We start from the raw sequence: 13,748 nt of genomic DNA on the forward strand, positions 1-13,748 counted from the left end.
GACTTTACCAGATCTGATGTGGGGAAGATGGTTTCCATGGCAACCAGACATGGGGGAGACCAGGAGAGCAAACTCGAAGCGGGTTTCTCTATTGCCAATTCCTTGGAGCCTCCAGTGTGAGCGTTCTAGTTAGCTAATGCTGCCAGAATGCAAAACACCAGAGATGGATTGGCTTTTATAAAAGGAGGTTTATTTGGTTACACAGTTCCAGTGTTAAGGCCATAGAGTGTCCAAAATGTCATCAGCAATCAGATACCTTCACTGGAGGATGGCCAATGTGTCGGGAAAACCTCTGTTAGCTGGAAAGGCACGTGGCTGGCGTCTGCTCCAGAGTTCTGGTTTCTCTCAGGACGTTCCTCTCTAGGCTGCAGTTCCTCGAAAATGTCACTCTTAGTTGCACTTGGGATATTTGTCCTCTCTTAACTTCTCCCAAGCAAGAGTCTGCTTTCAACAGCTGTCTTCAAACTGTCTCTCATCTGCAGCTCCTGTGCTTTCTTTAAAGTGTCCCTCTTGGCTGTAGCTCCTCTTCAAAATGTCACTCACAGCTGCACTGAGTTCCTTCTGTTTGTCAGCTCATTTATATGGCTCCACTGATCAAGGCCCACCCTGAATGGGTGGGGCCACGCCTCCATGGAAATATCTCATCAGAGTTATCACCTACAGTTGGGTGGGGCACATTTCCATGCAAACAACCTAATACAAACATTCCAACTTAATCCCCACTAATATGTCTGCCCCACAAGGCTGCATCAAAGAATATGGCTTTTTCTGGGGGTCATAACACATTCAAACCGGCACAGCGAGGGGTGCCTGGGTGTCCCTGAGGGAGGGGCATGAGCGCCACCTGCACATGCATCTCCTTTTCACAAGGAGCCCCTTGCAGAGCTCATGTGCCCCAGGACACATGTTTTGAGAAACGCTGCTTTATGTAAATTTTATCATTTAACTTAAGGAATATCCCTATTATGCTATAGATTATTCTAAGATCTACACAACTCTTGGTATGCACATATAGATGTGGAAATTAAAATCCACAGAATTTAAGTGGCTTGTCCAGGGTCATACAGGAAACAGTCTAGAAAAGGGAATTCTGAGCTTTTTCTGTGTTCAGACATATATTTTTTTGTAGGTTTGTATATGAACAAGATTTCCACTAATTAACATTTATTTGTCTCTGAGAGTCTTACTAGTATTGTTTGAGCGAATGTAACATGAGCAAAATTTTCCTGGAGGGTTCAAGGTAACATAATTTTGATTCTTCCAATCAGGTTGTTTAAAAGTGACACGTGATTTCATCTTTATCAATCAGCTGAAAGTCGGCCAGAGCCTTGGGTGTCAGAGGTCGAGGTGGCCGCCTCGGGCCGTCGGCAAGACTCACAGATGCTGCCTGGGTCGTGGTCCCGTGGCAGACGGTGCCACCTGCGCATCCTGTGGGGAGACACCTGCCCCTGCTCACCTGTCCCAGCCCCGCCCAGGGCGCGGACCCAGAGCTGCTCTGTGCTTGGCATTGTCCCGAGATTCATCAACTGGGAGAAAAAAGGAAAGCAAAGTTCATTCCATTTAAACAGCTGTCCTTTATGCAGCATTTGGGGTGTGGGGTGGGGGAACCATGTCCTTTCTTTCATCAGATTATGGTTATAATGAATTGCACTGTGTGTGTGTGTGTGTGTGTGTGTGTGTGTGTGTGAGCATTTCACAGCTCCGGGAGGCCCAGTGGGGTGGGGGTGGCAGTGGAGGGTCAGAAAGCCCGGCTTAAACACTGCCTCTGCTGCATGGGCCCTGGCGCCTGGGGGACCCCATCCCGGGGACGCCTGCGAAGAGATAGATACCCGGGGGGCTGCCGAGGAGCCCTATGCAGTTTGTCTTCATATAACCCCAGTTACCTGAAAACCTTTTAACTAAGATGTAAACTATGATTTATATTTAGGATGTTAAATTTTAACGGGGTGGTAACCACAAAGAAAATAGATGGAAAATATATCCAGATAGAAATGAGAAGGAACTCCATACGGTACAACACATAAATATAAACGCAGGGATCATCTCAATGAAAGGAGCAGGGCAGCCTGTGATTCCCTCTTCCTCCTCTTCCTCCTCCCCTCCCCCTACCGACCAGGCCCCTAATGACAGTGTCTGGGCTCCTCTCCACCGCGTCCTGGGTCCCACCCAGCCCCTGGCCAGACCTCTGAGCTGGGCGACTCCCCAAGGAGAGCTGCGGGGTCACAACCACCACCCTGTCGATCCGAGAGCAGGAAAGGGGCCATTTGGGGGGCCCGCGGAAGGGCCTATGGACCAGGCATAGCGCCCACGTTTCTCTTGAGTCTGGGCATGGCCAGTTTTGTTTGGAGCGGTTAGGGAGGCAGGCTTTTTTTTTTTTTTTTAATGTGTCTTTTATTTTAAAAAGCAATCATTTAAGAGCTGCTCGGCCCGGTGTTGCGTTTCTTGCTACCCGCAGTTCTGAGAGCTCCGAATCCAGCACCCTGCGGTTCTTTTATGAATGGGGAGCAGCGGGGGCGCGCGAGCGTGAACGGCCGTCCGCGCCCCTGCACTTTCCCCGCGCTTTGCGCCTTCCCCAAAGCGACTCTCGTCGTTCTCCTTCTCATTGGGTTTCCCCTTTAAGGACTGACTTGCCTGCAGAGGGAATTTCCTGAACCCAGCAGTTGACAAACCACACACACACGGGAGGGCCGGGCACCAGATGAAAAGCGCTCGGCGCGGCCCGCCCCGCCCCGTGCGCCCCGGCAGCGCGCGCCCCGGCTCCCCGGCCTCGGCCCGGCGGCCCCAGAGGCAGCGGCCCGCGAGGCTGCGGCACCGCAGGGAGCCGCGAGGAAAACAGGTTCTCTAAGTTTCCCGGGACGATCTATTTCGGTCTTTCCTTTGGGAAAGATGCGCCGATCCAATGAGTAATCGCAGCCGCTGCCGAGATTGTTATCAGCTGTCACCTGCAGGCTCGACGGAGGCAGAGCCCGGGATTAGGCGCTAACGCGGCGGCTGCAGCCCGCGACCTGCCGGCCCCGGCGCAGCGAGTAGAAGGTTCTCTGCAGCCGGGGCCAGCTCTGCTCCCCTGAGCGTCCTAGGAGGCCGCCCTGGCCGCGGACATGCGGCCACTGGCGTGACCGCTCCGGGCCTGCGGCCACCCCGGGAAGGCCCGAAGCAGGTGCCTGCCTGCAGGAAAGAGCGCGCGGACCCCTGCATGGAGCTTGGGATCCGGGACCCTCATGTCTGCTCTGCTGACGCTGTGTGTCGCCCTCCTGCCCCTGGCGACCCCCGGCCGTGGTGCTGGGGGATGGGAGCCCTGCACAGGTAAGGCGGGGGCAAGGGGGCTGGGGTTGGTGCTGAGGAGCTGGGGAGGGGTTGTCACGTCTTCAATGTCACTTTCTAACTTTGAGGCAAGGTCACTTGATGCCTGAGGATGCTTTAGGAGTTCCGGGGGTTAAAACCCCTGGGGGGCAGGTGGAGGTGTGACGGCAGTGGTGGACCGGATTAAAAGAGTGATCACAATGGAAATGCCCTTCCTTGAAATGCTAACAGGGTGGGGACTTGGTTCAAAGAGTTAACCCGCAGCGACCGGCCGACGCCTCTCTCAGGCATTTACCTGCTCAGCCTCCTGGGGAAAGGGCTGCTCCTGCTTCAGGAAGGAGTCGCAGCAGCCCCTTCCTTTCCTGAGGGCAAGGAGCCCCTCCCCGGCACCGTGGGGAGCCCGGGACCCAGCCAGCAATGAGCAAAGCTTGGGCCACCCCGGGGCCGGGACGTTCTATCCAAATGTGGGTGCCCCAGGCCCAGCGGAGCCCGGTGAGACCAGCCCCCCACAGCGGAGGCAAGAGCAGGGACTGGCACGCAGGGGCCGGCCAGGGCACCTGGGGTTAGTTGCTGGAGCGAAGTCTAAGCCAGAGAGCTTTACTCCCACCCTTTAGAAAGGCCGTTCTGACTGGCTAATGCCCTACCATCTTAAGTCCTCTGGAGTTTCTTTCAAGAGATTGTATTTACCAAACCAAGAATTAAAACAAACTAACAGGAAAACCAGACCTGGCAGCTGGTTGGGGACCAGTAAAAACAGCGCGTTTGTTCTGTGGGCGCGCGTGACTTGGTTGAGACCCGGGGACAGTGGTGCCCAGCGGGTGGCGAGCAGACAGATGCTTTGACAGGTGACTCTGCTTTTATTTGCAAATTTCTCATTCCTCGGTTCCCTGGAAGAGGCTAAAGCCCCCCCATCCCCCTTGCGCCTGGCTGGAGCTCTTTGCTTGGGTGGCACTTGGTTCCCAATTACATGTCCAAGAGTGACCCATGAGGTTCCAAGTTTGGATTGCTGACCTGCACAGGGGGCTCCCTAAGTGTCGCTGGGGACAGGCTGGGAGGGGGCACAGGACCCAGGACCCACGGTGCTGGGGCTGCCGTGCGTGTGGGTCTGGGGGAAGGATGGACGCCGTGGCTCCCAGGCTCCTGGGCTCCCGAGACAGCTGCACCTGCCCACAGTGACGTTCCTGGAGGGGAGCAACTCTGCAAACAACACAGGAGCAAAACCCCTGGCTCCAGGGAATTGGGGCACAGGGCCAGCCATCCCCCCATGTGCAGACCCACACACGGGGTCCGGGCCGAGCCCCAGAGGGACCCCAGCGGCCGGGCGACCGTCACAGGCACACACACTCCTCCCTGTGGGGGTGAGTCACAAACATGTAGTTTCACGTCCCCTTGAGTGCTGGGAACAGAATAAACCTGCATAATAATAATAAAGGTTATTTATAAAGCCCGCCCCCTCTCCCCTGGAGGTAGTCTGCAAATAGTTAAAAGATGACCCAGTTATAAATGCCATGAACCAGGGAGCAAAGATAAAAGTAAGTCAAGTAAATAATATTGAACTAAACTTGGAATGCACCCAAGAGACTTGCACAATGACTGGTAGGATCTCGTACAGTTTAAAATAACCACTTCGACTCCATCGGTTTTGAAAAGCATGTGAGTTTGCACTGTAGGATAATGCGGGCGTGGGAAGGGGACAGATGTATCTTTATCTTGGGCCCCTGTTCACTGGGTCTGTGCTGCGTGGGCGTGACCCCGGACGACACAGCTGGGGCACTGTCTGGTGACCGCCTAGCGGGTGGTGTTGCCAAGGTGCATGCGAGGGCTTCAGGTTCTGGGCCCCTGGGAGCCCACGCCTGGGAGAAGGGTCCCTGTTCTGACTCCCCAGCACCAGGTCCCGTCTTACCCTGGCCATACCACGCCTTCTCGCATCTGACTTGGATATAAGGTTGCCGCGAGGCTTGGGGAGCCTGTGGGGCAGGGTTCTCAGGTGTCACCAACCCAGTGGGGCAAGGAGATGGGGGAAGACTGTCTTCAGGCCCGAACCTTGGAAAGGGATGATGGAGGAGGCCAGTGGCCGAGGGGTTCAGAGGACAGATGCGAAGGTGGTCCAAGGAGCCCTCACCTCCGTGGTGCTTTGTGGCCCAGGGAGCAGGGGTTGTGCTCCCGGGTGGCGGAGCTGGGCCTGGGGCCTGGGGCCTGGGAGACATCTGGAGGTGCAGACGTGTGCTCACCCATCTGCGGCTCAGCATCACCCTCAGGGAGTGGAGCCTGTTGGCGTCCCCAGCCTCTCATTGGGAAGGGTCCCGGCCAGTTTGCAGATGGGCAGATTGAGGTTCAGTGCTTGACCAGGGCCCGGTGCTGGGTCCTCCAGGAGGGGGTGCCCTTCCTGCATCTGTAGACGGGCTGGGTCCCAGGGTGGCCCTGCGGGCAGCGCTGGTGTGAAGGCAGGTGCGGGACAGGTCAGGGAGAGCCGCCCACGGCTGAGGGTGGGCAGGAGGGTAGCTTTGACAATTTGATTTGTGGGGTTCCAGGACATCTGTGTGGTTCCACCGCACCCCGTCCCTGTCTTCTGGCTCCACTGTACCCCCGTCATTTCCGCGAGTTCTGCCTTGGCCAGTGGGTCCACGAACATCATCTGTTACCAGAGAAGGTCAGAGGAGGGCAGCGCCTGGCCTCAGGCCTCGGCGAAGCCTGTTCGCCTGTGTCAGGTCATTCCCTGATCTCGGTGGCCTTCCTGCGCTCCCTCCTCATCCTTCATTCCCGGGGATGGCAGCAGACACCAGCCAGTGTGGTCTCCATGTGCTCGGAGCACACATCTCCACTGCAACCCTGAGGGTGCCAGTGCTGGCGGGCCCTGGGGCCGTGGCCTCCCCCCTGGGCCTAGGAGGGGCTCTCAGGGGTGGAGGGCTTCTGGCAGGTGTGAGGACTGCAGGAAGGGCCAGACCGCTGGGCCCTGGGGCTCGGGGAGCATGGAGGGCTCTGCATCCCAGGAGCTGGAGAAAGTACTGAGGAAATGGCAGGACCGGGTTTGCATTTTAAAAGTCGCCCTGCTGTGGAGGGATCTGGCTGCCATTGCAAATGGGTGGGTGGGTTGGGATACAGGAAAGCCATCCCCTTCCCCTGCTGGCTGCTCCTGGGATCTGTGTCCTTTGGACCTCTTTGAAAGGGACATTTGAAGATGGTTGGTCCTGAAGGGCATCCGGGAATCCTTATCCCTTTGGCAAGGTCCCCCAAGAGTTGGCTGGAAAACCCTGTGAGCTGCGATGCCCCCTCTAAGAGGCTCCTCTTGTGCAAGGTTAGAGCAGACAAGAGGACTGAGTACCCAGCTCGAGGTCAGCTGTCCCCTGTCCACGTGGGCACCGCGCCCCACTCGGGGCTCACGTCCCCTCGGTGCAGGGGGTCGGCGAGGTGGGGTCCGAGCTGCAGAAGCCCTGGGCCTGTTCCTTGTGAGAGTGCCGTGTCCTCGGGCAGGTGCCCCTCTCTGCTGGGAAGTCTGGCATCAAGAGCAATGGACGATTCAGGTTGGGAAGGGACGTGGGTGCCCTCCCACCCCCAGGGCACCGGACAGGGTGGGGGCCTGTGGCTGAAAGACCCAGCTTGCCTGCTGGACAATGTGCAGGCTGTGGGAGTCCTTGGCTGTTGGGAACAGACTGCCACATCTGGTGCTTGAGCTTCTGATACTTCTCTTAGCAAAAGTCCATCCTTGTTGTTACAGGAACAGCCCCCTCTTCCAAGGGAGGATCAGAACCCCGCTGTACTCTCCTGGGGCACCTCCCCCCCCCCACCTTTGTCCTTTGTCTCTTTAAAAACAGATCTCAGGGGAAACCCATCTCCTTCGCTGCCCACCTCACAGGCCATCATCTGCACTTCTGCTGTTCTGAAAGCAACTTGTCTTGGATGTGCCCAATTTTAATTTTCTTTTATGAAAAGTAACCCTAAGGCCAGGACTCCCCTACGCCCCCCACAGAAATTAGGAAACAAAGAGTGCATGTTTCTAGGATTGTATCTCATACACCATACGGGAGTTCTAAGGGTTTGATCTTTAAGATTGGATCATGGTTTTCCCGGCAACTTCTTTTCACGGGAACATCTCACAAGCCGCAGACGCAGGGGGGCGGTCGCGGGACGCGTTCTCCTGGGTTGGGACCCGGTTTCCCGAGCCTCCGGCGGCCGCGCAGAGCGCCCGGGGTTCAGCCTCAAACCGGGTGGGGTTCGGCCCCTCCACCCCCGGCCTCCTCGCCGCTCTCGCCTCCCCCGCCCTTCCCTTCCTTCCCCCTCCCGCCCTCTTCCTCTCCACGCACCCCTGCGCTCCCCGCGCTCCCCCTCTCCTTCCCACTTCTCCCTTTCCTCTCCTCCCCCATCCTCCCAGGGTGGGTTCTGAGCTGCGAGTTCAGAGGGGATCGCCGTGTCGGGGGGAGGGAGGTAGAGAATGTGGCCCTCTGCAGTCACCCTCCGCGTCCTGGGGTCTTCCACGGCGACCCTAACCCCGCCCCTCGCCTTGAAGGCGCGTCCCCCCCACCCCCGGCTGCGCGAGGGGCCGGCCTCCATCCTGAGCGCTGCGACGGGGGCTGAAGACCTCAGTGGGGCCTCTCGGGGACCCCTCCCCGTCCCGCAGCCGGGCCAGTGCTGCCCCCACGTGCCCTCCCCCCGCAGCCACCGAGAAAGCGGGGTGGGGGGTGGACTTTGGACGGGAAAGCCGGGCGCCTTCCCGTCTCTGTCCTCCCGGGGTCAGGACTCCTGCGGAGCGGGGTCCACCTGTTCTCAGTTCCCTTTTTATCCCGCCCTGGGTCAGGGGCTCGGCTCCGCTTGGGGCCCGGGAAGCTGTATCCCCGGTGGGGATCCTTTTAGGGCCCCAGGCCAAACGCGCCCAGCGCACCTCTCAGATAACGAGGCCGGAGAGCTTCAGGCGCAGGTGTTAGTCCTAAGAGGGAAAGGAGAAGAACGCTCATCACGCCCCTCAGCTACCCCCCGGCGGCTGCCGCGCTTAGCGGGCGGCGTGTGGGCCTCCGGGAGCCGAAGGCGCGGGGCGTCCGCGGCGGGGAGGGCGGCTGCCTGGGGGCGGCGGCGAGCTGCTCCCGGCTCAGCGTGGAGTGTGCGCGTGTGTGCGTGTGCCCGCGGCTGTGTATTGTGGGTGCGTGTGTATATGTGGTTGTGCCGTGTACAGACGCACGTGCGCACGCTGGGAAACGCTCCGGGGGCACAGCCCCCAGGTAGTAAGGGTTGTTCCATTTTCTTCTTTTTGTCCCAATTTGTGTCCAGGCTTTTGTCTGAAGTTTTGCAAGGGGCTCGCTGTAGTGTTTGCATAATGAAGTAACAGCTAGATTCTTTAAAGCAGCAAACGGCGGCGCTGCTCGCCAGCCGGGTCTGGCGGAATGGAAGGGCGCGGTGCACGTTTGCGGGACTTGGACAGCAGCCGGGTGGGCTCCGGGGTGGGCGCTCGGAGGGTACCCCTCCCCAGCCCTCCTCGCTCGCGCGCGTCTGGAGGGTCGGGAGCGGAGCCGGAAGCGGAGTTTGGGGAACGCCAAGAAAGGGTCACTCGAGGTTCGCGAGGCGCCCGCGTCCCCGGAGTACAGAGACCAGCCGCTCGCACGTGGGGCCGCCACTGGGGTTTCCTTTAGGTTAACCCGGTGCGCTGTTTGTCGGGGTGCCGATCCGGGCTCCGTGGGTGGCCTGCAGAGGCCGGGGACCCCGGGTGGGAATGCGTCTTTGTCCTGTTACCTCTGCCTGCGGCGGACCCTCCCCGAGGCGCCTGCGGGACCACAGCCAGCGGCGACGAAGCACCCGGGACTGTGGCCAGAGGAGGCCACGGGCGTTCCCGACCCGCGCGTCCCGGAGCCTCGGGTCACCGCTTCCCGCATCTGCTTTCTAACAAGCTGCATCTCCACACAATCGCTCCTTTTGAAATCTGGTGGATTACATTTTACGGATTTAAAAACATTTCTCTAGAAGAGGTGCCCAAGTTCACGAGAAAGCCAGGGTCCGGTTCCCAGCGGTTGCCTCCCGGGTCGTTGGCAGGAGACAGGCCGTGGAAAGCACAGAGGGGAAAACCCCGAATTTTCAGGCTGTAACAGCGCTCATTTCCCAGCCCCGCTCCAGGGTGGGGGCAGGGGGCGGGGGTGGGGAGGGGGAGAGCGGAAAGGGACAGCTGCTAAGCCTGCCCGCTGCCGGGGCCAAGTTAAATGGACCCAAGGAGGAAAAGCGAGTTCAGGACTGCGCTCTAAAACTACCGTTTGCATTGTTTTATCAGGTGGCCTGGGGAGCTGGTTGGATTTACCGGTGGCCATGAGGTGTGCCCCCCACCACGAAACTGCTGTCCCACCCCCTTGGGGGAAGGACTCCCGCGCTCCGCATCCTCTGCTTCCCAGGAATGGGGCAGAGAAGGCGCCAGGTGGCGGCCTTGCTTGGCCGGTGGAGAGCTTGGAGCTGCAGAACCTCCTGGCTCCCCTCGGGGTGGGGAGTGCGCTGGGCCTGTGGGCGTGTCTGCACCCACTTCTAACTGCAGGCGGCCTGGGACCCCTTTCCCTAGGTGGGGGATGGCGCAGGAAAGATGGCTGCCCAGGCAGGGGTCGGGTTCCCCAGGGGGACGGCCGAGGGTCAAGCCGTCTCTCAGGAAGCCCCTCTGCAGGCGGTCCCCCCGTGCTGGGTTCTGGCTTCTGGGGGCGGGGCCACTTTGTCGGCAGCAGGGTGGGGTCCAGAAGCCAGGTGGTAGCTTCGGGGTGAGTGTGGAGGCTGGCTGGGGTGGGGTGGGGTGGGGGCGGGGGGCAGGCAACAGGTTGGGAAGTGGATCTGGCCAGCAGTGGGGGTGGGCTTGGGAAGCTGGGGGCTCCTGAGACCCCGGGATCCTTGACTGAGGACAGTGGGGGCCACCCATGCTGGCTCTGAGAGAGAAGCCCCCTCCCCGTCAGGGAGGCGAGCCTGGGCCCCAGGCCCCAGTCTGCTCTCCCGAGGCCATCTACCCTCTGGCCTCTTTCCCCGTGACCTCGTCCCCACCCAGGCGGGACCTTTAAGCCCCTGGCCTGTGTGGGTACAGCCGGCACAGCCGGACGGCTGGGAGGTGAGTGCCCCTCTCCCGCTGCGCGGAGGCCCCAGCCCAGCCCGCCTCCCACAGGGCCTCCTCTCCAGGGCCTTTTCCTCCAGGGGCCGCTGACCCAGTGAACTGCTGGGGGAATTGCCACCAGCCCTGGGCACACAGCACCTGAGGCCCCTAGGAGTCACCTGGAGGGGCAGGGGCAGGTGCCGTGGGGCCAAGGTGGCTTGTGCCAGGGTTATGTCAGCTCAGAGGACAGGAGAGAGAAGGAAATGTACGGCTGGACAAAGGGAGGACCATTAGGGGCAAGGAGGGGGGTTTATTTCTCTCAGCACAAGATGTGCATAGGGGGCTTCGAGGAGGGTCCCAGGGAGGCGGCGTGGGGGCAGGGCTGGGTGGGGACCACGGTGTGGGAGCATCCCGGCTCCTTGAACTGGTCGGGGAGGGCCGCCTCCTGCTCACTTGGGTCTGGTGAGGAGGTGGCAGGTGGGCTGAGCTGTGGCTCTTGGGAGTTTGACATCAGTGAACTTGCTGAGACGCCTTCCAAAGCTTGGGCTGGGGTTAAATCCTCAGGGTGGCTGGCACACTGGCAATGTGAGGGGTTGGGTTGCCCATGGCATCTGGCTGGCCCTGGGGACATGTGCCCGGTCAGCAGCAGGACGTCCGGGCCAGGGAGGGGCCGCAGCAGGCCAGGCGGGGGCACGCGGGCCGGCAGAGGAGGGACACGCAGGAGGCCGGGCGGCAGCAGCTGGGCTGGCAGGAGGAGGTGGGGGCACAGCAGGAGGAGGTGGGCATGCAGCAGGCGGGCTTGCACACGGGGCGGCAGAGGAGGGACACGCAGGAGGCCGGGCGGCAGCAGCTGGGCTGGCAGGAGGAGGCGGGGGCACAGCAGGAGGAGGGGGGCACACAGCAGGCAGGCTTGCACACGGGGCAGCAGAGGAGGGACACGCAGGAGGAGGGTCTGCAGCACACGGGCTTGCAGCAGACGGGCACACAGCAGGATGTGCAGGGGGAGGACGTGCAGCAAGCAGGCTGGCAGCTAGACTGCTGGCCACAGGAGGGCTCACAGGAGCTGGTGCAGACAGATTGGCAGGGGCTGGTCCCACAGCTCACTGGGGTGCAGATGAGGGTCAGGCAGGGGGTCGGGGCACAACAGGTGGGAGCACAGCAGGAAGAGTTACAGCAGGTGGGGGCGCAGCAGGTGGAGTTACAGCAGGTGGGGGCGCAGTAGGTGGGGGCACAGCAGCTGGGGGCGCAGCAGGGGGGCTCGCAGCAGCTCTCGGGGCAGTCGTCCACCTGCCAGGAGGGGTCCGAGCAGGAGTCGCAGGAACCGGGCAGGCAGACCCGGCTGCTGTAGCTCACGTCGCTGGAGCAGACAGACATGGTGGACGCAGCTGGAAGGCAGGACCCGGAGGGGGTGGGGCAGGAGTTGAGCCGGGAGGCGTGAATGTGTGCGAGAGTGTGCGTGTGAGATGTGAGGTGCTCCGGGCTGTCCGGGCTTTTATAGGCCTCCCTGGCTTGTGTTGTTCAGACACGAGGGCCACAGAAGCTTCTGTTCCTTGTTCCCGCTGGAGCACACGCCTGGGGATGCTCATCGCGGCCCCACAACATGTTACTCAGCTCCTGAAACTCCTGAGACGTCAGAGCCGAGTGGGTCCGTGGGGGTGGGGGACCCACAGGGGAGGTGGGGGGAGTCGAGTGCTCGGTCGGCACCAGAGCAGGAGCTCAGCCCACGGAGGGGACCTGGGTGGGCCGGGGGTCGGCAGCTCCCAGCAGCAGCCATCGATCATCCTTCTGCGGCTTCTTACTATGATTTCCCCAGACTTCTCAATACTCAGTTGAATCATAAGCCAGTTCTTGTTTTATATGTAATTCATTTTGGGGATGAAAATTTTCTCCTGAATCCATAGACCAGCAAATCGTCTGGGCGCTGTGTTTATTTTTATTTTATTAGCAAAATTCATGTAATGGTTCTTGCTATGTGCCAGGGGCTACTCTGTGTAGATCTGTAAGTGTTCTCACCACAATCTTGTGAAGTGGGCACATTCTCCCACTTTGCAGATGGGGAAACTGAGGCACAGTTAAGTAGCTCACCCGAAGCCCACGCTAGCGAGCAGGGGGGCCAGGTCGAGGCCAGCGGCTGTGATCACTGAACTGCTGCCCGGAGGACAAAGAGACTCCGAAAGTTAGAACGACTGAATCCGGATTGTGTCAAAGCAGCAAGGGGCAAGGATTTAGAAAAGGTGGCGTGAGATTTTCGTGAACATATCTGCTTGGTGCTCGGAGAGCTGGTCCTGAGTCTGAGGAAGCCGAGGCTTCCAGAGCAAGAGAACACGGCCTCGCCCGGGGCCGCAGAGAGAACACCGCGCGGCGGGGGAGCGGCTGCCCGGCCCTCTCGGAGCTTGGAGATTTCCTCGTGCAAAGCAAATTGCTTTTATGTTTAAGGAAAAAAACATTCTGCAGCCTTATGGGCTGAAGACTATGGGGCCCCCGGGCTGGTCTAGGTGGGGAGAGCTGCTGCTTCGCTCCACTCCAAGGTCCTTGGTGCCCTGGGTGTGCGGGAGGGGGGCACGGGGCGCGGGCAGTGGCGCATACGAGCCGGCTCCAGCGAGAAGCCCTGATTTGCCCCGATTTGCCCTGATTTCGCGTGTTAGCTGGAGGTGTAGACGCTCCACCGGGGCTCACATCAGGTCGTCAGCAGTTGAACGAGCAGATATTTAACCACTGGCCTTCGCCAGCTGTCGAGAGCAGCACACCTGGGGGCAGGGCGCCCACCTGGGGGAGGAAGCACCTGGGAAGGGGTCTCAGCCGGTCGGGGGTCTCGCACCCCGAGGGAGTCTGAGCCAAGCTGGGCTGTGGCCACTGAGGGGTCTAGGGTGTGCCCCTGGCGATGGCCGTCTGCCCTTGTGTCCTCTCCTGCCCCGTGCGGTGATTACTGCCCCTCCAGGAAGAGGCGTGGGGGGAGGTGCTTCGGGGGGCCGAGGCCTGGGCGTGCTGCACTGTGCCAGGAGAGGAGCAGAGGGCACTGGGTGGGCTCCTTGCAACCGAGGAGGGCTCCGCTTGCCATTTCATTTGGATCGCAAAGGGTGGTCGCAGAAGGACATCCAGGGGAGGCACACGCAAGTGAGCCGGGAAACAAGGAGCTGGATAATGGATGGGACAGAAAAGGGGGAGCAGAAGGTGTGGGGGGAAGGGGGAGGTGGGAGGGGGCCACGAGTGGCTGCAGAAGCAGAACACCTAGAGCCCCCCGGACCAAAGCAGGCCAGATCCCAAGGGGGCTTCTGGCCATGCGCTGGGCTTTGGTGGTGCAGGCAGCCCCGGGGGGCCAGGCAGGGGCCCCGAGGCCAGCGGGGACTTGGGCCTGGTGAACACTGGGTGGGCGGGGACAGCAGTGCCAGGCCTTCCTGGGCTGAGAAGAGAG

At 60.5% G+C, this 13,748-nt stretch overlaps 2 protein-coding genes across 2 annotated transcripts in view; one reads left to right on the forward strand and one right to left on the reverse strand.

Annotated features, from left to right (window-relative positions):
* Positions 1-3,218: 3,218 nt before the first annotated feature.
* Positions 3,219-13,748, forward strand: part of TSPEAR (thrombospondin type laminin G domain and EAR repeats) — a 319,882-nt gene continuing 309,352 nt past the window's right edge. Inside the window, exon 1 of the mRNA XM_037830557.1 lies at positions 3,219-3,303. Coding sequence (XP_037686485.1) covers positions 3,219-3,303 — 85 coding nt within the window. The remainder of the gene's footprint in view (positions 3,304-13,748) is intronic.
* Positions 10,976-11,728, reverse strand: LOC119509619 (keratin-associated protein 10-7-like). The gene has a single exon (XM_037803589.1). It carries the CDS (start codon positions 11,708-11,710, stop codon positions 10,976-10,978), a length of 735 nt encoding a protein of 244 aa, XP_037659517.1. The 5' UTR covers positions 11,711-11,728.

The sequence above is a fragment of the Choloepus didactylus genome, chromosome 1, assembly GCF_015220235.1.
Source record: "Choloepus didactylus isolate mChoDid1 chromosome 1, mChoDid1.pri, whole genome shotgun sequence".
NCBI classification, from domain to species: Eukaryota; Metazoa; Chordata; class Mammalia; order Pilosa; family Megalonychidae; genus Choloepus; species Choloepus didactylus.

Coding starts and splice junctions, on each gene's coding strand:
- LOC119509619 (XM_037803589.1), bottom strand. CDS start 11,710: ATGTCTGTCTGCTCCAGCGACGTGAGCTACAGCAGCCGGGTCTGCCTG.